Raw genomic sequence first — 23,763 nt, forward strand, 5'->3', positions numbered from 1 at the left:
TTTTGGAGAACAGTGTCTATAATCCTTTCATTCCCAGCTCTTTTGTAGCTCCTTTCAAATTGCAGTTCCCCCTTTAAAATGCCTTTCATCCTCAGTACCTCCATCTGGAGAACAGTATGTATAACCCTTTCATTCCCAGCAATTTTTTAGACCTTTTGAAATAGCAGTTCCTTTAGATATCCCTTCCCTTCTCAAGATCTCTAAACACCCATTCATTTTGGGGAACAGTGTCTATAACCCTTTCATTCCCAGCTCTTTTGTAGCTCCTTTCAGATTGTAGTTTCCCTTTGATAACCCTTTCATTGTCAGTACCTCCATACACCCTTTCATCTTGGAGAAAAGTTTCTAAAGCCCTTTCATTACCAGCTCTTTTGCAGTCCCTTTCAAGTGCAGGAACCCTTTGATAACCTTTTCATTCTCAGGACCTCTTTACACTTTTTCATCTTGGAGAAAAATTTCTATAACCCTTTCATTACCAGCTCCTTTGTAGCCCCTTTCAAATTGCAGTTTCCCTGTTGATAAGCCTTTCATTCCCAGCTATGTTTGAGACCTTCTGAAATAGCAGTTACCTTTAATTAACCTTTTCATTCTCAAGATCTCTATACATCCATTCATTTTGGGGAACAGTGTCTATAACCCTTTTATTCCCAGCTCTTTTGTTCATCCTTTCAAATTGCAGTACCCCATTGATATGCTTTTCATTCTCAGTACCTCCTTTTGGAGAACAGTGTGTATAATCCTTCATTGCCAGCTATGTTGTACACCTTTTGAAATAGCTGTTACCTTTAGTTACCCCTTTCATTCTCAAGATCTGTATACACCCATTGATTTTGGAGAACAGTGTCTATAACCCTGTTATTCCAAGCTCTTTTGTAACTCCTTTCAAATTGCAGTTTCCCTGTGATATCCCTAATAAGTTCCTTCTCAGAACCTCCATACACCCCTTCATTTTGGATAATAGTGTCTTTATAGCTCCTTTGAAAGTGCAGTTTCTCTTTGATCACCCTTTAATTCTCAATACCTCCATACACCCTTTCATTTTGGACAACAGTTTCTATAACCTTTTCATTGTAAGCTATTTTGTAGACCCTTCTCAAATTGCAGTTTCCTTTTGATAACCCTTTAATCCTCAGGTCCTCTGTATTTACAATTTTACTAAGAGAATACCTTTTATTGAACAGCTTCTGTTCAGTGCATCTTTTGTAGTTGTTTGCACTTAGCATGAAATTATTTTCTTGCCCTTTGTGCTAATGCAGTCTACACTGTATACATGAATAGGCATTTTTCTAGTCATTCACTTTCACTTTTACTATGTCATATTCAGAATGAGAGAAATCAAGATGCCCATGTTAATGTGGCTTTCTTCTTCTCTTCATGTAACTATGACCTTTGAGGGGTCATGTTGTATGCAGTGAAGCACTAATCTCTGATCACAGGAAGGACCTATGATATCTAGTAATCTTGTCTTTGTGCATTTGTTTTGTTCTTTTTTGTTGTTGTTCCAGATCCTGACATGGAATCCTTCCCTCACAGCCTTGCCACATCCCTCTTTTCCTTCTTGTATCACCTAGCTAGTTATGAAACTGGTAAGTTTTTCTCTTTGTTGATGCTGTTGTACTGCACTTGCATATGATACAGATACAAGAATTTGTATTCGCTTTGTTCTCGTGTTTGTTGGGGGTGGGGTGGGAAAGGAGGTTTGACAAGTATTGAATGGACACCGGGGACATTTGCTTCTTCACGGTGATGTCTTCTCCAAAGTTTCATGTTAGTGAGCAACATTCTGTATTTACAATTACAACAGTTACAATACATGTTTTGCACACGGTGCAGCTGCAACAACGTGAAATTTGTCACTTGGAGGAACATTTGAACACTGTATACACATTGGCCCGAATTCACGATGATGGTACAATCTTTGTCCATGATTTAAACTGTGGACAAACGTATGGGGCACCAAAATGTTTGACGAAATGACTGATTTCGTAACGAAATACGCCATGCGACACTTGCCGCCCCATGCAAAACTACGGTCTTTGTCCATGGTTTCAACCATGGACAAAGATTGTACCACCTTCGTGAATTCGGGCCATTAGGTGTAGGTACATGTATCTTGACCGTAATCAACATTATTTGGTACATGTCCAGATGCAAGACCTATTGAGATGATAAATGTGACCGCATTAGGTCAACACCGAAGATAGTAATCCCATTTTTATTTTTTAGGGCACAGTAGGCACTGATGTATTCAGAGTGGCTCTAGAGATTATTGTCCCTTGATCATGTGATCTCTGCCCCCTTCATTGATCCAAATCTAGAATCACCATCCTTAGCCTTGTTGGTTAGAGCTATTGGTAATGTGAGAATTGTTTTTTAGAGTATGAACATGTATATGGAAAAAAAAAATGTTGAGAATTTTGTATGATCATACCTCACGCCTGTGTTTGTAGAGGGTGAAAAAGTAGTAATGTATATCTTTTTCATTCCTTGTGGATTGTTTAGACCTTTGAAGTGACACTAATGTGGGCCATTATGCATATCATCTGATACAGTTAAACTGTGTATATTGAAGGTATTTATTGCATGGGCCCATGAAATTGCAGCTTTTTCTTTCCCTCCTTGTGTTCTTCCTAAGGAGGTGAGGCATTAGTGTCATGTGGTATGATGGAATCCCTCCTCAAAGTCATCAAATGGCCGGGAGAAGACGAACAACTCCATACAACGGTAAGCTTTGGTCATCCAATTAACCCTCTGCGGGCTGCATCAATTTCCTGGCCATACGTTTGTTGTGAAATTTGTGCGCATATAACTCATTGGCATAGAAGGGGTTAATTGCAATAACAACTAGTTTTCCGCTAATGTACTACAGGGAAACCCTGTCAAAATAAGGTCATGGAGATTGCTTATTATATTGCGTTATAGGCGGTGCCTCATTGTAAAGGTACTAAGAAGTGACCAGCTCAACACAGTAATAGATAATTGGGAGCGCCAAATTCATCTTGTTAAAAAGAGTACCTCATTGTAGGCGAGCTCGTTAAAATGGGTTTTCTCTACGTGCAAGGAGTATATAGACCTAACTCAGAACCATACTGCCATTGGTATTGAGGTAGGATTATGTTAAAGTAAAAAACCATTCTACTTCTCCAGCTCGCCATATGCTACTAGGACATAGTTTCAGTGTGTGATGTGGGGGGGGGGGGGAATTACCATAAAGCACTTTGAATTTATGTTTACATTGTTTTTCCGCTTTCCCCCATTTTCCAGTTTGTCACGCGGGCAGTTCGTGTGGTGGATTTGATCACCAATCTGGACATGGCTGCCTTCCAAACACACGGGGGACTGTCTACGTTCATCAATCGCCTTGAGGTAAGATCAGATGCAAAGCAGAATTCCTTTGGCAAAATGAATGATGGGATTTGATTTACCAATGCTTTCAACTGTATCATATGTGCATTTTTTTTTTTTTTTGGGGGGGGGAGGTTAGTAGTAGCAACATTCATTTTAAACATAATCATTGAAATGAAATGAGTTATTCTATTTTGCCATGATGTCTTCACATTCCTTTACATTATTACCTAGATCAATTTCAATTCAAGTTTTTCATAGCAGCGAAACAAAATTGTGATGGTTGTTTGAATCATTTCTTTTTGTTATCATATCAAGAAAAAATTTCAAATGAATAATTCCTTCACTGACAGCACGAAATCAGTATCTGTCGGCGAGATGTCCCCTTTGTCATCAAGCCAACCATCCGGACATCCCAGGACAATGTCCACTCTGCTCCTCCCTCTCCATTTTCTGAGGACAGCACGGCCATGGAGACAGACAGCCCCTCAGACGGTCAGCGGGTCAACGAGGGGGCATCGTCCAGCTCAGGGGCCGGCAAGGACGAGGGCGCGAGACCCAAGAAGTCCAGACCCGGTGGGTAGTTGCATGATGCAATTTTCGTGCCGAGGATACTTGGATACTTGGATACTTGATGTTTGCATCTCTCATGTCATTTATTTCCACTCCAACTAATGAGAGATATCAAGCATACAAATTCATCTATTGTAACTCTTCAAACTTTGGATTTGCAAGTAGGAAAGTGTCTTGAAAGTTTGAAAGACTTCAGATAGAAATGACTCAGAAATTAAAGGCAATCAAACTTCATACCTCTGGAGAGGACTTTTCTTCAGGAAATGTAATGGGGAATGAGGTGAAATGCTTTTTTTGAGGTTTGTTCATTGGAGGCACAGGTGGGAGAGACATGGTATGATTAAGCAAATTGCTGGCATCTCCTCTCTTTGTTTTGTTTTGTTTTGTTTTTTAATAAAGTTAGACTTTCCAGTACTTTTGAATGTACAGTTTCTGTCTAGAGTCATCATTGGGGCAAAAATTACTTTTGGAAAGTTTAGAATATTATTAATTGGGGGAGAATGTTCAGAGTATTTTCATGGAGTAGGGGATAGATAACAAGCTGTTTTGTCACACTTACGTGTTGAAATGCATCTCTTTCCTACAGCATCCCAGTGTTTTCCCCAGAGAGCTGCTCTCCTAAAGTCAATGCTGAACTTTCTCAAAAAGGCCATCCAAGATCCTTCCTTCTCAGACAGTATAAGACATGGTGAGTATATCACTTACTGTTTTTTGTTCTCCTAACAATATTGTTCCCTATTTATTTGGTCCTAGTTCCACACCATGACCCTTTTGTAGACTTTTTCTTACTCTGGTAACTTAGACCCATGTGACCGTCATAAGTGGCCCAGGAATATGATGAACAGATATGCATTTTATAAGGGCAAGCCACCCCTTCCCCGTCTATTTTTCTTCTGTGGCAAGTTAAGATTTAGTCTTTTGTGTTTTTAATCTCGATTGTGTTCTGATATAATATTTAGTGTTTAAATTGCAATATGTGTATGATTTGATTTTAAAGGTACATTCTGTTTTAACAAGCCTCTGGCTTTCGCTGAATTGTACCTGTTGTATTTTGTAAACATTCTATACTGTATATCCAAACGATTTTTATTGCTGACTAAATGTGTGAATTGAATTGAATTGAACTGATTGCTAATGAGGAATTATGCCCGTATCAATGACTGGAATACATGCTCAGTAGCAGTAGTTGAAGTTAAGTAAAGTTTCTTTTATTATTATTGTTATTATTATTTTTTTTTCATTGTTATTATTGTTATTATTTATCATTTATTCAGCTAAGTGACAATAACATTAACAAAACATACATGCACACAGAAATGGTACAGTTGACGTATAACACAAAATATGAACAGGGAAGCAATACATGGGCTAGGGCTAAGCATGTAAGCATGTCTTTTTTTTTAAATCATGTCTCCAGGGCCCTGTTTTATGAAGAGTTGAAGTTTATTATGTAGTTGATTTCAACTATAAGTCTATGGGAGCCTGTGTGGTAAGGAAATTTAAAATAGATTTTATCTTTTGATAAAACGGGGCCCAGCACATTTTTGTCTCATATAGACTGTGAGCTTGAGTGCTATCTGTGGTGTTTTGGTTTGTTCTACACAGTGATGGATGGTTCGTTACCGAGCTCCCTGAAACACATCATAAGCAATGCAGAGTATTACAGTGCATCACTGTTTCTTCTTGGTAAGTCGGTGTTTTCAATCCGGTGTCAGATTTCTGTGGTGTTCCATACGTCAGTAATGACTCAGTCTGTCTGTCTCAAATCATCGCATGTCATAGCAGTTAATATTAAACCTTTGTCCAATTCCAGCTGATTGATTCTTCAAATTGGGATGTCTTGGTTGTAGGAAGTAAAACAGTTGTATAGTTGGCAAAAAGCAGATACTCATAGAATCATCACAAATGCTGTAATCACACTATTAAGAAAGTTGATTTTCCCACGGGATACCATGACTGATGATTCACAGCATTGAAACCATGGTAACTTTCCAATTATTTAGCGGGACATAATGGTCCGAAGTTGCCCTAATCACTTCCTTTAATATTAGCACCTTGACTTAAAACAACTTCACCTTGGAGGTTAATCTCCTTTAGAGAATGAAATGTGACCGAAAACTTGACTGTATGATAGTGACCATATCTAGTGTGTTATCATGCTCAATAATAATAGTCAATGTGTGTAAAATGTGTATTGAACAAAAAGCCTGAAGTGCTCCTCACTTTCATTTATATAAAGCGTGCATTATTGTCCAAAACCTAGTGCCAAAGTTGTCAACGGACACCACATTATGCTGGTGTGAAAATCTCCAAACCTCTATCCTAACCTCCTAGACAAATGCAGTACACATTCTTTCTTTTTTGCCTCCTCTACTCTGAAGTAAGTCACCAATATCGATGTCAGATTTATGAAATTGATATGTGTGTCTAGAGGGCTGCAAATGCATCAAACCTTGCCTCAGCTATAGCCCTTCCTTAGAGTTGGTGTACAGCTTTGTGTGGGAAATTTTCAACCTCAAAGTTCCCCCTAATGGAAAAATTTATAAAACCTACATTTTACCCAGATTCAACCTTTTTTGTCATATGAGGGCAGTGCTGTCCAGTCATCTAACTGCCATTTAATAATGTCATTCACCCACAGCATGTGAGCTGGTGACTGTCTACGTGTTTCAGGAGCCGTCACTTCTCTCCTCACTTCAAGACACCGGTCTTACTGATGTCATGCTTCATGCACTTCTCATCAAAGATGTAAATATCTCCCTTCTCCTTGCAAAATCTGAATATTCAACCCCTGGACATTGTAAGGATTTAGGCATGCGGGCTGATTTTGTATTAGGTTGTACGAATTAAAACATAGTTCTTTCTTATATTGACTATATTTATTTTTTAACTGCACTTGTGAGGTAGTGAAATAAAAACCGAGATTTACTTAGTGTATGTTTGAAGATTTATCATCGTGAGCAGGCATGAAAGAAACCAGCAAAAATAATTGGGGGAATTATGCAACATACAAAACAGTTTATCTCTGTGAGTATAAGATGCAGTAGTTATTAGACTGTTAAGGGAATGACAAGAAACAAATTCAAGTAAGTTTCTTGGTGTCTAGCAAGGTAACATTGTAAAATAGTGCAGCTAATTTTAGGAGCTTACAGCACAGTCATATCCCCAAGAGTGTAGAATTACATTCCCATGTTCATATAAACCAATACCTTGCACTGTTATGATATTGTCATATTCTATGATTGTGTATGACCGTAATCTTTGCGTGACCAATGCATCCTCTTTTTACCAGGTCCCAGCCACCAAGGAGGTGCTTGGTTCCCTCCCAAACATCTTTAGTGCCCTGTGCCTCAACTCCAGAGGGCTGGATGCCTTCAACCAGTGCAAGCCGTTTGAGAAGCTCTTCAAGGTGCTCCTCTCCCCTGTCTACCTCCCAGCTATGAGGAGGCGGCGGACGAATGATGCAATAGGTACCCCATTTTTAAATCTTATCACCCCGTCACTCTCGATGCCCCATTCATACAAGATGAAAGTTCGTTCATATGATGCCTAGAACCATTTTGAAGCGATCTTGCTCTCAACCGACTTGAATGGGTGAAGGTGACATGCTTCGATATGTTCTTGAAATCACCGGCACAAAGTGTCCTTAGGGGCAGTTTGAGCCAAGTGGTGCTGAGTTTATGTGCTTCAGACCCTGGAAACAAGATGCAAAGCTGCTCTCACTAGACCCAGACGTTGATATTTTGTAGTTTTTTTGGCACACCGTATGATAAAAAATTGCTATAATGTATGCCGTGTGCCTATCTATATAGAATGAGAAGCAGTTAACTTCTGCTGGCAGTAGAAATTTAGCTCACGAATGATCAGAGGGGCATTTGGTTGCTGTGAAAGGAAGTGCGGGCAATTGTCATGGACTATAAACTCATATGTGCTGCTTTTAGTTGTATGCATTTGAGAGAAAGTAATCAGTTTAATCTGGCATTAAATGGGAACTTTGAAATAAATTCTATGATTGTGTGACTTGAATGTTGCTTGTGTCAAACCTGTCAGAACATAACATGTTTATTACCTGGAATGGCAAATATTTCCCAGTTTTGATTCCGGTGTAGATATATTTTTAACGAAGTGCACCGAAGCATCCCAAGTTTATCCATGAGGTGAAATGAAAAGTAATCCTGATTTTCATTTATATTTGTGGCTGTGAGTGATTTGTATACAAAAACCGAAGTTCTTGCAATGTTGTAAACAGACACCCATTCCACAATGCTCTGTGGATGTTGTTTATAGGTGACTTCCTGATGATTAATCATTTGTGGCATGCACTGATTTTCCTTTTGTCTTCTTTTTGGGATGGTGTTGCTAGGAGACACCGCATCATCATTGGGCAGCGCCATGGATGAACTCATGCGGCACCAGCCATCCCTCAAGGACCATGCAATGATGGCTATCATCAAGGTAACTATTAGTACTTGTAATCATTTCCATTATTTTAATAATCTCATTGGCTGAAATCACAGTTGCAGTTATTCTCAATATGGCTGTACTTATGGACTTTATCACATTAAACAATGAGATATAAACTTTGAATGACACAAGATGCAGACATTCTTTGTCTCAAATGCAAGGAGTTGTGTTTGGACGGAGATAAGAATTGTGTTTTCCGAATATGCTTCCACGGAATAAGTGTAGCAAACATCTCTGTGATTCAATATATGCCATTGTGGAAGATGTTCTTTTAAATCGTGTTCATTGATCTTCTGTACGGATGTATTCCTATAGCTAGTTGCACATGGTGAAATTCAGTGGCCTTTACACATAAAGTTCATTGCCTGTGTGAGTGTGTTGCGTGTCATTTCGGTGTGTAGTGCTCAAGGGTAATTCCTCCCTTATGTTTGGATGTATCATTTTGTTCATGGCAGCTCATGGAGGACATCTGCACCATGGGCCACGACCCCAACATCGTGTGCAGTCGGTCAGCGGTCAAGAGCAAGACGCCCGCCTCCAGCCAGTCCCAGGCGACCAACGGTGACGACACGTCCAGCGACGATGAGGACGAGGAGGATGAGGTGCCCACGTCGGTCAGGGAGCAGGAGGCCAAGCTGGTCACTCCCATCCAACCCCAGTAAGACCCCCAAGTTGCTTGATTGATGCTAGTTGGCTGTCTTAATTGCTGATTCCACTTCCCACCAAATCAGTTGCTCTTGCCATTACTGAACATATGCAAAATGAACCTGTAGACTAAACTGCCTTGTAGTAAGGCCAACCCCCCCCCCCCCCAAAAAAAAAGAAGAAAAAAACAACAAATAAATAAAAATGTCCCTATGTCATTTTACTGGCAAGTGTTGGTGATGTGTACATAATGTCTATGGTAAACTAGTGTGAAGTGACCTCAACTTGATCTTTAGTCCAAAACTTTGTGAGCTGTCTTTCGTGTTTCAATTCAACATGTGTTGGACAAATCCAGCTACAGTTTTGGAGCATAAAGGAACAACTAATAATTTGATGCATTTACAAAGTTAGGGTGAAGTTCCTCTAGCATATAAATGTTGTGTCAGTGTGTTCAGCAACCTCAAGTGATGTGTTCTCAAGAAGCTGACATTTGTATCACAGGGATATCAAGATACTCAGTCATTAACATGTAACCATGTAGATGATAATTTAAAGCTGCAATATAGTACTTTAAAAACAAAAATGCATTGTTGTTCCCCTTGCAGTCGAATTCTCAAGGCTGTCAGGATAAAAGGCGATGCTATACAAAACACACAAAGTCCTGCACTTCTGGTTGGATTTAGTATTTCAGCCATGAAATGTATTTTGTGTGACACTAATTGTGAATTGTTTTCATACTGTCTTACCTTATCAGTCCTGTTTTGATTACATGATAAGTTGGGACAGCTAGTTAAATGATTTTTGTGCTTATTGCTTGTCTGACCAGGTCCTCTGACCCAAGTGACAAAATCCCAGTGCCTCTAATGGACTACATTCTCAACGTGGTGAGTAGTATACATAGCCAGTGGCAAGCCCCTGTTGTGATGTAGACGTTGTAGCATTTTCATACTGTAAAACCAGTCGACATTCTTTTCGTGGCATGAAACTTTTGCAAATTGCCACTGGCATTCATTGCATTTTGTAGACAAAACTTTTATGTGCATTTTACTTTGTGAATCTTTGCTCCTCGCGAAATTCGCGAAAGTTTCATGCGCATAAAAAGTTAGGTTTTACAGTGTGTTACAAGTGAACATAGTGTCCTTTTGCAAAAGGTCACCTGTTTGTTCAATTAATCATTCTATATCTGGCATATTGTTAAGGCAGTTTTTGCAGTGTTTGCAAAGTTTGTGCATCTGTGAATTGTGCTGTCACGGTGCTCTTTTGAGTTGCTGTGATCAGGCAGCGCATCATGCATCGGACTTGCACTGTTGCTAAAGTGCTCTTCTGTGTCTGAATGATTATCAGAAATAATTTGGTATTAATCATTTTTATGAATTATATATAATGATTATATTTTGGGGTATGTGTTACACCACAAGTCTATTTTGGCTTTCTATATACATACCATTTTCTGATCGTCTTCACACACAGAACTTTGATGTTGAGCTTGTGTTTTATATGTACCTGTTGTTAGCCTATCTGTTTTTCTCCTGGGTTTTTTTTTTCCCGTCATAATCTTGCTTTGTTCTTTCAATGTCTTTAGTGTTTCATATCTATACTTTGGTGTAAATTGCTCATATTTACATGTATTTTTTGTATATATCTCAAACTGGAAATGAAAGTTGAACTGAATTGAATTCTTTGACCAAGGGCATTTCAATATTCAACAGTTTATCATACTTTCTTGTCACCATGTTGCGACCCTTTCAGATGAAGTTTGTGGAAGCCATCCTGTGTAACAACGCTACCGACGATCACTGCTGGGAGTTTGTGAGCCACCGGGGACTGGAGCCCCTGCTCAAATTCCTGCGACTGCCTAACCTACCCATTGACTTTCCCACCAGTAGTGCCTGCCAGTCCGTTGCCAGTGTCTGCAAGGCCATCCTGGTAAGACCAGAGCAACATCTGCAACATATAAAATATATAGCAAATAGTGTATTCATAACAAGACTTGTGATTGGTGAAATTGCTACCATGTGCCATTCAGTGATTTTGTTATAGTTTATGGTCATGAATTATACAACATACATTTCAATTCTTGCATGGGAATCGTAAAGTAATCAAGACAGCTATTAGTATCACAGAGTACCAGTCTATTATGTATTTGATTGAGAATGACGAAGTGTGTTAAATATTACAAATACTCGCCGCTGTTATGGTGCTTTCACGTTAGCGCATGAGAACTCTGTAACCTGGGCACCTAGCAACATCTCTCATGATCTTTGTTTGAGTGGAGTTACTTGTAACCTTGTTGCAGTCACTCGCCAGAGAATCGGGTGTGCTGACGGAAGGCTTGCTGATGTTGAAGGAAGAACTCACTGCCCTCAAGCCCTTGCAACTTCCCCTGGAGCCCCCCGGAGGGTCCATACTCCTGCGGGAGCTGGTCAACTCGCCAAACTTCACCAACGCCCCCCTGGGAGCCCCCAGCACCCCGCTGCTGAGGGCCATGGTTTCGGCTCACTCCTACGTCACCATGCTGGTACATGTGTGCAGAGTTGGACAGGTGAATTATGATCTTTTGCATCTTGTCCACGTAGACTCAAATCTGTCCAACTTCATACTCCAAGGCTGGCACAGTAATCCATTTTCTGGCATTATGTCTCATCTTTGAAGTATGAAAATATTGTTTTATTGTGCATTGATAACCAATTTGTTCTCTATGGATATATTTGCATTGTATGTCTATTCCTTATGGCCCACATGCTCTGTTGACAAATATTCTCTATAATACTTCTAAGAGAAGTGCAGCCTTTCCCCAGTTGTGTGTTGATTGTTGTACTCTGCTATGGTTAGATTGCAGAAATAAAAGGATTGCATTTCTGTGTTTTTTATGGCTTTGTGATGTCAATTCGTAGTAGAGGATTGACTTCAGTTGATATCCTCACTTTCCTTCCCTTGCATGCCACCACCAGACTGATGTGAGGACCATCTCCGTCAAGCAGTGGGGGTCGGAACTCGGCCAGGAGGTGCTACGCCAGCTGAGCCACCTCTACATCTCTCTGGTCTGGGAGAGCATTGTTCTCCTGGCCCTCTTCACCCCCGGCACGCTCCCCGAGGGCTGCCAGCTGGGCAAGCTGGAGCGGGAGAAGCTCCTCCCTAAGGATTTCCCCAAGGATGCGGATGCCGCGTCCACATCTGCAGCAGGGAGCAGCAAGGGCGATGCGAGCGCAAGGACTAGTGAGCTCGATCCTGGTGCGGGATCTGGGAGCACGCTTATGGATGTTAGTGATGCCTTGTCTACCATGGAGGTGGATGACACCAAGGGGGATGCCAAGGACTTGAGAGCCAGGCCCAAGCCCAATGCCCAGATGCTACAGACGGTCAAGCAGGCCATGCCGGTGCTCTACGCCCCCTCGCGGCTGGGTAAGGCTCTGTCCGAGCTGTTCGGGCTGCTGGTCAAGCTGTGCGTGGGATCATCGGTCAGGCAGCGAAGCAGACAGCACCTGCATCCGAACCTGACACCCCCGTCAGAAGCGGCCAGGAACACTGCCAAAGTGCTCATGGAGTTGCTGTTGCAGAGTCTGTCGTGGACCCCTCCACCTGCATCCCCACTGCCAAAGTTCAGGTGTGGTAGCTGGACTTCACAACCCTTCCTGCCCTTCAGAGCTGTTATCAATAAGATATGATTGGATGTCTTTAAGTTATGTTACCCATCCAAATTATGTGTCTTCAATCGAGTCCCTGTTTTGCTTTTAAACTGCCACAATCATAAATGCTAAATTCTACCATTTCAAATCCCATTTAGTCAGTTTCTCAGGATTTGTGTAGTAAACCGTGTTATTGGCTTCTGCAGTTAACCAGGTTTCTGGGTTTTGCTGAGTTCCTGTGTGCTTAGTCCTATTTGTTTAGAAGAATAATAACATTTTGTCATCCCGACTTTCATGATGCAGAGTGACATTCTACATATGCGCTGTGAGCTTTGCATCACCCATGCTGTTCGACGACAAGAAGAATCCGTATCACCTCATGTTGCAGAAGTTTGTGAGCACAGGGGCGCACACGGCTCTTTTCGAGTAAGTTTTTCACAAATTCTCACCTGAGAAACAACACTTCGTGAGTTGCACTAGAAAATTTTAAGGTTAAAAGAGCTCTTCTTTCGTCTTGTAATTGGCACACAAGTCTGCAAGTCAGTGAGTAGATAAATGATGTTCTTTTATAGCAAATGTTTTGTCTATGGCAGTTGCCCTGTAAGTCATTTTGAATGTACGGAACTGAACAGTATTCAAGAATGAACATGTTGATATTCTTCATGTCTGGTCTTATTCAGAACAAAGTGGCTCATAAATATATGTAGAAATATATTGTAAAATGTGGAAATGTGTACATCAAGTGCATTGAAGACCGAATATGGCCGCTGCTGAAGCAAAAGTTCAGACTAGCCAATAAAATCCAGACAGGTTAACCTCGTGAATAGAGGCACTGGTGCTTTAACACCTAATTTTAAATTATCTAGTATAAGTAGGGCCAGCATTACCCTTGATACTATCGTGCAATGTATGCATGTGTCCATCACCTTTTCATTTATGTTTGTAGCAGTGGGCATTTGATGCAATTTGTTTAGGTGTGTAAAGCCAGATTGGTGTAGAAGTAGATACTTTTTGCATGGATAAGTGTTCCTGTTTGGTCAATTTTAGCCAACCTCATTTGGTTATAATGCTATGTATAAGATTATATCTGTACATGGTTTGATATTTCCATGTAGATATTGGTTGGTGTGTTCAAATTTTTGTGCGACTTCAGTACGTAGCAAAATTCACACAAATTTCCATACCATGAAATATGTCATGTTTGCAGTTAGTGATGGAGGTGTGGAAAAAAAAAATATCAACAAATTTTCAATAATGGCTGCATTCTTGTGTACAGTGCATTCCACTGGGCAGTGACGATGGGAGGAAAGATGAGAGCATCCGAGTGTATGGAACACCCAGACCTACCAGGTTAGTGCCAATCACAGTGACTAAAGATCAATTATTGTGAGTTTAGGTTATCTTCATCATCGTCATTATCAATAAGTCGTACAGCACCCATATTTCATCCCAAGTGAATGATTGTGAATGAGCCAATGCACTGGTTGAAGCTTTAGGAAGATGAAATGTGGAATCGCACACAGAAAATTTGAAAATTAATAGAAAATTTAGTCATGCCAAAGGAACGCTGGTTCCCAACAACTGAGAATCATGAATATGTTATGTAAGTGTAATGTGGAATATGTTATGTAAGTGTAATGTGGAATATGTTGTACTTGCATGATTTTCTTTGAGCTTTTAGGCACACCAGAATTGTATTTTTTGAGGACATTTGCAAGACATACCACAGGTATCATTACAAGATAGATCCAAGGTCAGCTTAGATATGCATGTGATTTGTCCGGAATTGTAATTCAAGATCATTTTTGTTTCTTCCAGAGGGTACGGGCGAGTTCATCGATGCCTGGCTGTCCCTCATTGAGAAGCTGGTCAACCCAGAAGCGGTGCTAGACTCCCCCCACTCCATGCCCATGAAGGCTAGCGTTCCTGGCTACACGCCTTTCAACCCCGTCCAGTTTCTCATCAACACGCACAAGGTAAGAGCGTATTCACTTTAAAGAGTATCTTATTAGTCAATTGTACTCAGTCAAAAGTTAACAGCTCTACAAAGGTAATTATTTTAGCAGATGTAAGGTTGGTATGTGATTAGTTTGTTGAAATATGCGACCGACAGATGTTCCTAGTCGATTGTTGAATAAAGATTTTCCTTTTCGTCTGCACAGGATTTTGATATTTACATGTGTGTGTGAGACTAGCATGCCTTGGCACGACCGTAATTTTGAATATCAGGCTAAAGTCCTCCCATGATCCATTGCTTCTCCACTTTGTAATTTTGTAAAGGTGTCTCCATCATCATATACGTAGAATTTTTGTAGAGGTACTTGTAAATGTGGAATGTTTGAGTATTTTTTTTTTGCGCTAGGCTGGGTAAGATGACTCCCATTTGTTTTTAATTCTACAGAATCGAGACATTAAAGAGTGGTACACGTAGCAAGCAAAAGCTAGTTTCAGGTTGTGCGAAATGCTCAAAATTTTCCACATCGCAAAAATTTCCACTGTTATAGTACTCCAAATCTATTCACATCGTGATAAAACTTAAGCAAGGTTTATGTACGTTTTTTCCTAGGTCCTTGCGGCATGGTTGGCGCAGTGTCCCATATAGTCTCTTCTTAATGTCGCATTGTCCTCATTTCTCTTGACATTAACCCCACCAGGCTGCCTTCAGCGTAATCATGAATCTGTGGGGCTGCCGCTCCCTGAAGTCCCTGGGAAGCCGCACGGCTGAGAGCCTGCTCGCCATCCTCTGCCACATCCTGCGCGGCGAGTCCGTCATCGCCGAGCGCGTCAAGCAGGCCAAGAGTGACGAGGCGGGGGGCTCCAGCACCGCTGCCGGCGAGGGGACGTCGTCGGGAGGCGCCGGCACGTCGTCGTCGGGCTCGTCCAGCTTCGGCCGGGCCACGAGGGGGCTGTTTGAGTCGGGCTTCCTGACGGGGCTGAGCCGGAACAGCTGGCCCCGGACGGAACCCAACGAGGAACATGTGACGCAGGTGAGCTGACCTCCATGAATGAATCGATCACTGTTTGTCATTAGGGCAACGGTGTTTGAGTGTGTCACTATCAGTCGTATTAGAGGGGATGTATATGCATTTGTTGGTGACTTAGGTATGTAGTATCATCTTCTCTGGCAGCAGAAAAAGTTTTCACCAAATGTACTTTCCCTTAAAAGACCTACAAACAAGAGATGTGGAGTTTACACTCACAAAAAAGGAAGATATATTCTGAATGCACTGTTGTCAAATCTTTACAAGAATGTGATTGAAGTTTTCTGTGCTTGAAAAAGAAGTTTGTAGGGTATATGATGATGTTTAGATTTTAGTGAGATTTGTATTGATTCTGTCTGTCTCGTTTGTTTGTTGTCCCCGCCGAACGAGTTCGAGCAGGGGACTATGAAACGGGCTCCGTACGTGTGTCCGTCCGTGTGTCCGTCCGTCCGTCCGTCCGTACGTCCGTGTGTCCGTCCGTGTGTGCGTCCGTGTGTGCGTCCGTGTGTGATCAAAATGTTCAAAATGCTACTCCTTCGCCATTTCTAACCCGATTTTGATTCTGTTTGCTTTATATGATAGCACTACATGGGAGCTTTGAAACTTCTATACAGAATTTCAGTTGTGACCTTTGACCTTGACCTTTGACCTATATTGTACATTTTGCTTCAAAATGCTACTCCTTCGCCATTTCTAACCCGATTTTGATTCCGTTTGCTTAATGTGATGGCACTAGGTGAGGGCTTCAAAACTTCTACACAGAATTTTGACCTTTGACTTCTTTGACCTTTGACCTTGATTTTTGACCTATATTGTACATTGCCTACAAAATGCTACTCCTTCGCCATTTCTAACCCGATTTTGATTCCGTTTGCTTAATGTGATGGCACTAGGTGAGGGCTTCAAAACTTGTACACAGAATTTTGACCTTTGACTTCTTTGACCTTTGACCTTGATTTTTGACCTATATTGTACATTTTGCTACAAAATGCTACTCCTTCGCCATTTGTAACCCGATTTCAATTCCGTTTGCTTTAAGTGATGGCACTAGGTGAGGGCTTCAAAACTTCTACACAGAAATTTGACCTTTGACTTCTTTGACCTTTGACCTTGATTTTTGACCTGTATTGTACATTTTGCTACCAAATGCTACTCCTTCGCCATTTCTAACCCGATTTCGATTCCGTTTGCTTTATGTGATGGCACTAGGTGAGGGCTTCAAAACTTCTACACAGAATTTTGACCTTTGACTTCTTTGACCTTTGACCTTGATTTTTTTACCTATATTGTACATTGGCTACAAAATGCTACTCCTTCGCCATTTCTAACCCGATTTCGATTCCGTTTGCTTTATGTGATGGCACTAGGTGAGGGCTTCAAAACTTCTACATAGAATTTTGACCTTTGACTTCTTTGACCTTTGACCTTCATCTTTTTACCTATATTGTACATTTTGCTACTAAATGCTACTTCCTGGCGGGGACATATATTACGCACCGCGTAATTTCTACTTTTCCTTGTTTGTGTGTCAGCTGATGGACATGGGTTTTCCAAGGGAACATGCCGTAGAAGCTCTACAGCATTCCACATCACTTGAGAGAGCTGCTGAATGGGCGCTGACCCATCCCCCACGGCTACCACAGGTCAGTTGACATCTCGAGCCTTGACCTCTGAACTCTCACACATGGATTATAGCCAAAGACTTCATTGCTGGCTGCTTATATAATATTCTAAGAAATGTAAATGCCAAATCGCATTTTGATATTCATAGCCATAATTTGGTATCTTTATCAAAACAAGATGTTCATAAGTTGATGAGAGAAACATGTCGAAATGTTACATGTTTGAATGAAAAGACAGCTATTACAACTGCTGTCAGTTTCTCTAGATGGTTCTCAGTGTTCTAGGACAATTACCCTCTGGACAATTATACCCCACCATTCCTGTGACCCTAACCCAAATTTTAACCCTAAACCGTACCTTAACTTTAACCCTATCACAAACTGGAATTTAGCCGGATGGTAATTGTCCTAGGGGTGGTAATTGTCCTGATATGGTTCTCAGCATTTGTCACTACATTTCACTGTGTAAATTTCCCATCTTAACGAGAGTGTCATGTATGTATTGAAGACAAACAACGGACCAGTCCATTCAGAGAACTATTGTGTACAAATCCAGTTGACTATAATCAGTCAGTTTCCTACAACTTGGATTTTTTTTTGTTTTTTTTTGTTTTTTTTTTTGTTGTTGTTTTTTGGGGGGCGAGATACAATTAAAGAAGTCTTAGAATGAAAGAATTGAGGAATGTATGAGTGAATTTGGTCTGTTTTTCTCTTGACAGAGCTTTGGTGGGACAGGCCTGAGTGAGGAGGAGGAGATGATGCAAGCCATTGCCATGTCACTCGGGGAAGCCATCCAACCTCCTGTGGACCAACAGGTATCAATGACTTCAAGATAATGATGTTGATGATGTAATAGGGTTTTCCCCCCAACAAGTTGACCCTTTGATTAGTTGGAAGATGTTTCCATTGCACTGTCAGATGCAAAGCATGATAAATAGACACATAAACAGTCTGTCATCTCGTAAGCTCATCATAGATATAGCTTTCAGTACATCTGTGTAGTAGTGTGGTGTGGAAAATCATATTGATATAATTCATGAGCAACTGGGGTATGACGTTCTTGATGCCAAACATTATGTGAATTAGATATTCAAGGTTTGACCCATTTTCCAGATGTGTTTGAAGGTTTGAAGTCAGAAAAAATTGTAAACCATACTTCAAACTGACAAAAACTGGCACACAGTGTTACACAGGTATACTTAGTATGTAGCATTTACAGACAAATGTAAAAAAGAGACTTTCCCTATTTACAGACCAGCAAGAATTTCCTAAATGGGACTGAAATGGAACCATTGATTGAAGGGCTTTTCAGTTTGTGTTTAAGTGAGCAAAGTTTCAAAGGAAAAATTGTGGAGCTTGTCCTGTCTTCCCAAAGTTTATTTATGCAAGTTAATGACATAAGCAATAGAATAAAAAGAGAAATAGATTGAAAGGAGAGTGATATTGTTCCTGTTCGACCTTCTCACGGATGCACAGGAGGAGGAGAGAAAGAAGAAGGAAGAGGAAGAACGGAAGAAGAAGGAGGAAGAGGAGAGGAAGCTGAAGCAGATGGAGGAGCAGGACAAGATCCCGGAGGAGGCCCCTCTAGACAAGGCCATCCTCAACGACTTTGTGGACTCCATGCTTCCGGGATGCCTCAAGCTCCTCGACGACATCCCGGAGACGGTCTACAGGTGAGGGCTCTGACCCTGTACTCCACCCCGCCCCGATGCCAAAGAAGATTCATAGTTTGCAAGGCTTGTTTGTACAAACATTCCACTCTGCTGTGAAGTTTCACCGAATGTATGATCACGTTACTCTCACTTCCATCAAAGATTGGTTTTAAACATAATTTTGTTGCCAGAGGCTAAATTTACCTTTGTCAATGTCATAGTGGAATGGCATATCAATGTTGAGGTACACTGTAAGCACATGATGTACTTGTGGATTTACATATATTGCTCTGGAATTTGTAACATTTGTCATTGGGATGGTCCAGTTGAGATTAAAGCAGTAATCGGGTATTAGCATAGTATATCACATACAAAGGCATTTTTAAAAAAAATATATGGTGTGTTAGAGTAAGAGAGAAATCTATGTTTGGCAATGGAACATTTTATCTACAAGTGAGCTTTCTTCTGCTGCGGTTGATTCTGTCCTGCATTTGAATGGCAAATGTTAGATGTATAGGTAAGTAAAGCAAGATGAAGTAGGTAATATATTGATATGAACTCTTTGTAAGTTGCTTGTGAGAACTTACATGTTGCACTCTGTCTTTCTCCCACAGAGTATGTGACCTGCTGGTGGTAGCCAACAACAGGAATGGTGAGGAGTGGAGAGACAAGATGCTGGAAATGGTCATCAGTCAGGTAAGGCTGGTCACTTTTTGGTGTTCATTGTCCATTGGCGGTCATCTGGCCCAAGCTATGGCCGCTCAATTAGCTAAAGGATTTACAGTTATCAAAATAACAGTGGTACAAGGTTGCACTTGACTGTCAAGTCTGTAGGTGTATTTCAGGTTTCTGGCAAAGTAGTATGCAATCAGAGAAGGCTCCCAAGTGTTTGTGAGCAGGATCTTCATTTTGTACATGTGCCATGCTTTTCAAAGCGTCCTCTAATGTACCTAAATGATTTACTTAACCAAACTGAAGTTTGACCGCTAGTCTTGGGTGCAGCCATCTTTTGCAGATTTAGCTTATCTCCTCTGTTGCATGTTTCAGTTGAAAGGAACACCTTGTTCGTGTTGCATCAGTATTTGATGCTTAATGTTAACCTGAACAGATGGTTTTACAAGGAACAGTACTGTGTGCATGGAGTCCAATTTTTGTTTTTATATAAGATGACAAGTCATGTTGCCCTGCAGCAGTACATTGTCCTGATATTATGCTCATGCAAGGTAACTATTTGAACATAAAGCAATAGAGTGGAAGGTAGAAGCTACACAATTACAGACATAAAGTGAACATTGTATCTTTCAGATTTCGGAGAATGCCGTGATGTTGTGCAATAACTTTGCCAGTATGCTGGTGGACCCGTCGGCAGTGACAGACACAAAAGTTATCGACAGCTTGTCATGCTGCCTGGCCTCTAGGATCCACCTGCTCTGTCTTCTCTTTGAGGTAAGCTGGGGTTGTAAGAATCTCATCCAATTGAGTGTGGCTGGAACATGGGTCCCTCCTTTTGGAAGTGAATAAACATGTATACTATAACAAGAGAGTGAGTGGTATTTGATTTGTTGTAAGAATTTGCTCACTCATGATAATTCATGCTGTGAAGAGTGCTGTGAAGCCTCATGCCCATACAGCCAAAGTGAATGATGTGTTTAACACAGTCTGTCATGCATAGTAGTAATTATGTAACAATACCATAAAGCTTGCTTGAAGATAGGTGAGAGTGCAAACTGCATCTTCCAGATTTTATTTTAGTCTTGTTATTGTGACGTATGAGTTGTTTTCACAGTGGTAATAACAACTTTTGATGCTTTGCCCCATTACAGGAAATCAGAATGGCCTGTGCCCAAAGGGTGGAAGTGTCAAACATCCTACATACGTTGATCGAACTGCTGGACACAGCACAGCGATGGATGGCCAAGATGAAACAAACCAAGACACCAAAGTAAGGACCAAGAGACCATCTGTCTCTCTCACCACCTTCAGAAACATACCATTCTCTTTTCTCTTTTACCCTGAATAATGACACATTTAACCATCCTTTACACAAACTACTTAATCCCTCCGTATGATACATGAATACAATAATGTTAGCAGTTTCTGAGCCAAATTGTCACTGTTTGTTCATAGAACAAAATTAGTAAATGATGGGATTGTTCTTTTGTTTGCCCTATTCTGTTTTAGTACATTATTCATTCCATTCATGACTTCTTTTGTGGTTGTATAGTACACGTGTATTCATGTTATTGGTAATTTGATTAAGAACTATGTTCTGACTTCTTTCCCCTCTCTATTTTTCCTGTGGTCTCTCTAGATGGATGGGTCCTGCCATGCTGCTGATTGACCTATCAGAGAAGACTGTTCTGACCTGCAAAAGGAAGCTGGCTCAAAAGGTATCGTCATCAGGAAACGAAGCATATCGTCCCGAGATGACGAGACCTTGTATCTCAAATGACATATATCAAAAAATCTCCCATCTCAATTTTGAATATCAAGAGTGCTGATTTGAGTTTTAAAACTTTTAAAACTGAACAGTTATTAATAATGTAATCCGACACAATATTTCTTTATTATATGACATCAACATTGATGTGATTTTTCGAAAATGTTGCGAAAATTAAAAAGTTTTTCGCTCTCTTGGAAATTCATTGCTCTAAGATGCAAGGCCTTGTTAACACAGGGATGACATTTCCCTTTTCATTTTCATGAAATGAGACTTACTGTAAAATGGAAAAAGAACAGATAGTTTTTACTGGCATGAAGCAATATTCACTAGCAAACAGTTTTTCAGGAATTTGCAAAGGAGTGAATTTGTTAATATATGACGTGGAGCTCAGTGTCTGTGAATTATGCATAGACTAAAGTGTAGCTGTAAGCGTTGAAAAGCAATGTTTGTATGGTGTCAAGGACAGACTTTCTTTTTTGGTTGCAACTGTGTGGTAGGGGTAGCGATATCGCTTCTCATAGTTGAGCAAACTACAATTTACGCTGTGTCTTTCATCACAAAGAACTCCCAGGGCTACGATGACAACCACAGAGATGATCAAATGATGCCATTATAGTCTTGTATGACTTAGGAACAATAAAGATATGCAATCTGCGATTGACCTCTGAATTTGAGACTGTATATACATATTTGAAGTTCATAAGAATGCATTTTATGGGACAGGTAGGTTAGAAACATCCATACATTTCAACACATTGCCATGCTATCTGTAAAATGTCATGAAACATTGACTATACTAGAGTAGTGGTGATTAACAATAATATTTTGATATCGTAAAATTGTTGAAGACATGAGACTACTCTTGCTCTCTCTCCTAATGAGTGATATGAATATTACATGTACCTTATTGAGATGATGTGAGTGTTTGATTAACATCAAGATGTATTCATCTTTCATACTCATTTTTGTAACCTCTCTAGGGGGCTTCGCACACGTGGAAGTGGTTTGACGATTCCACCGGCCGCTGGTGCACCTACAGCCGCAGCAACAACAAGACCATCGACGATGCCTACTGGGCCGGCAAGCCAAGCGTCCGCTTCACTGCAGCACGGAGGAGATACATTGTACACTTCAACACCATGATTCAGGTAAGCACTATGCCACCTCTCAAAGTTTTATGAATGCAAGATGTGTTTGAGCCTTTCTCTCTTTTTTGTGTGTGGTTTTTTTTTTTTTGTTTTGTTTTGTTTGGGGGGGGGGGGGTCATCCCCTCAATGGAGTGTGGTAATTCTCTTAAGTGTTTCTTACCATACTGGGATAGGCCAAGCTAGAGATATTGAATTGAATTGAATTGAATAACTGAAACTGCACTGGTCTTACACTCGAGACACAGTGAACAGTTCTCTTCGTTCTTCCTCCACTCTCCAACTATCACATGGTCCCCGCACCTGCACCCGCTATGGTGATAGGGCTTTTTCTGTTATTTCCCCGTCTCTCTGGAATAAACTTCCTCTCCATATTCGTAATGCTGATAACGTTGATAAGTTCAAGTCATCGTTGAAAACTTATCTGTTTACTCAACTTTAATTATGTTGTTTTGCTGCTGCATGTTATATCATAATACGTATATTTACATAATGCTGTATTTTATTTTAATGTCATACTTCTTCTTTTTTTCTTCTTTTTTTCCCGGATCAATGCGCTTAGAAACATCAGTATCAAGCGCTATATAAATGTTATTCATTATCATTATCATTAACAGTTCCAGCATGTTTATTTTCATATTTCGCTAAACTTGACATCGAGATACATAAAAAACAGAAAACAAACCAAGCAAGATACAAAATGTAATATAAATCGGGTCATGAATAGAAAGTGTGTCGGCATGCATAATGTACATAAGACAATTCTCTATAACTTGTGAAATATGATGGAACCTCAAAAGCAAAGCTTGTAAACGCAGGTTTCATGAAAAAATACCAAAGTAAATTTGCTATTGCAGTTGCATAGTAAGAATTTTTCCCTTTTTTTTTTTTTTTTTGGGGGGGGGGAGGGGGTTGGAGAAAGTGAGCAAGTAAGAAGTGAGAGAAAAGAGAGAAAGAGAGACAGAAGATACAAAACAAAGAAAGAGTGAAGGGAGAGAGAGAAAGACACACAGACAGACGGACAGTCAAAGTAGGGACAGAAGTAATCAGCCAGACATTGAGTTAGTAAGAAGAGAGAAAGAAACATGTGACTGACTGACAGACAGACAGACAGACAGAAAGAAAGAAAGAAAGAAAGAAAGAAAGATAGAAAGAAAAAGGAGTGACAGAGAGGAGAGAGTGGTAGAGACAGATAGAAAGAGGGACAAATGGATAGACAAACACTAAGAGAAAGAGAAAAAAAATGATTTTAGAATTGTTGTCAACA

At 40.4% G+C, this 23,763-nt stretch overlaps 1 protein-coding gene across 1 annotated transcript in view; it reads left to right on the top strand.

The window, feature by feature from the left end:
* Window positions 1-23,763, top strand: part of LOC139718115 (E3 ubiquitin-protein ligase HUWE1-like) — a 90,373-nt gene that overhangs the window by 23,189 nt on the left and 43,421 nt on the right. Inside the window, exons 13-38 of the mRNA XM_071629600.1 lie at window positions 1,506-1,586; window positions 2,636-2,724; window positions 3,265-3,366; window positions 3,699-3,921; window positions 4,505-4,606; window positions 5,524-5,604; window positions 6,560-6,666; window positions 7,211-7,388; window positions 8,282-8,373; window positions 8,838-9,040; window positions 9,854-9,911; window positions 10,777-10,953; window positions 11,324-11,569; window positions 11,979-12,631; window positions 12,957-13,079; window positions 13,930-14,003; window positions 14,472-14,629; window positions 15,308-15,640; window positions 17,167-17,277; window positions 17,976-18,071; window positions 18,733-18,929; window positions 19,523-19,604; window positions 20,214-20,354; window positions 20,732-20,850; window positions 21,220-21,298; window positions 22,332-22,499. Coding sequence (XP_071485701.1) covers window positions 1,506-1,586; window positions 2,636-2,724; window positions 3,265-3,366; window positions 3,699-3,921; window positions 4,505-4,606; window positions 5,524-5,604; window positions 6,560-6,666; window positions 7,211-7,388; window positions 8,282-8,373; window positions 8,838-9,040; window positions 9,854-9,911; window positions 10,777-10,953; window positions 11,324-11,569; window positions 11,979-12,631; window positions 12,957-13,079; window positions 13,930-14,003; window positions 14,472-14,629; window positions 15,308-15,640; window positions 17,167-17,277; window positions 17,976-18,071; window positions 18,733-18,929; window positions 19,523-19,604; window positions 20,214-20,354; window positions 20,732-20,850; window positions 21,220-21,298; window positions 22,332-22,499 — 4,073 coding nt within the window. The remainder of the gene's footprint in view (window positions 1-1,505; window positions 1,587-2,635; window positions 2,725-3,264; window positions 3,367-3,698; window positions 3,922-4,504; window positions 4,607-5,523; window positions 5,605-6,559; window positions 6,667-7,210; window positions 7,389-8,281; window positions 8,374-8,837; window positions 9,041-9,853; window positions 9,912-10,776; window positions 10,954-11,323; window positions 11,570-11,978; window positions 12,632-12,956; window positions 13,080-13,929; window positions 14,004-14,471; window positions 14,630-15,307; window positions 15,641-17,166; window positions 17,278-17,975; window positions 18,072-18,732; window positions 18,930-19,522; window positions 19,605-20,213; window positions 20,355-20,731; window positions 20,851-21,219; window positions 21,299-22,331; window positions 22,500-23,763) is intronic.

This window comes from Diadema antillarum, unplaced genomic scaffold (assembly GCF_040938485.1).
Source record: "Diadema antillarum isolate AM-2024a unplaced genomic scaffold, OU_Dant_1.0 scf00000089, whole genome shotgun sequence".
Lineage (NCBI taxonomy): Eukaryota > Metazoa > Echinodermata > Echinoidea > Diadematoida > Diadematidae > Diadema > Diadema antillarum.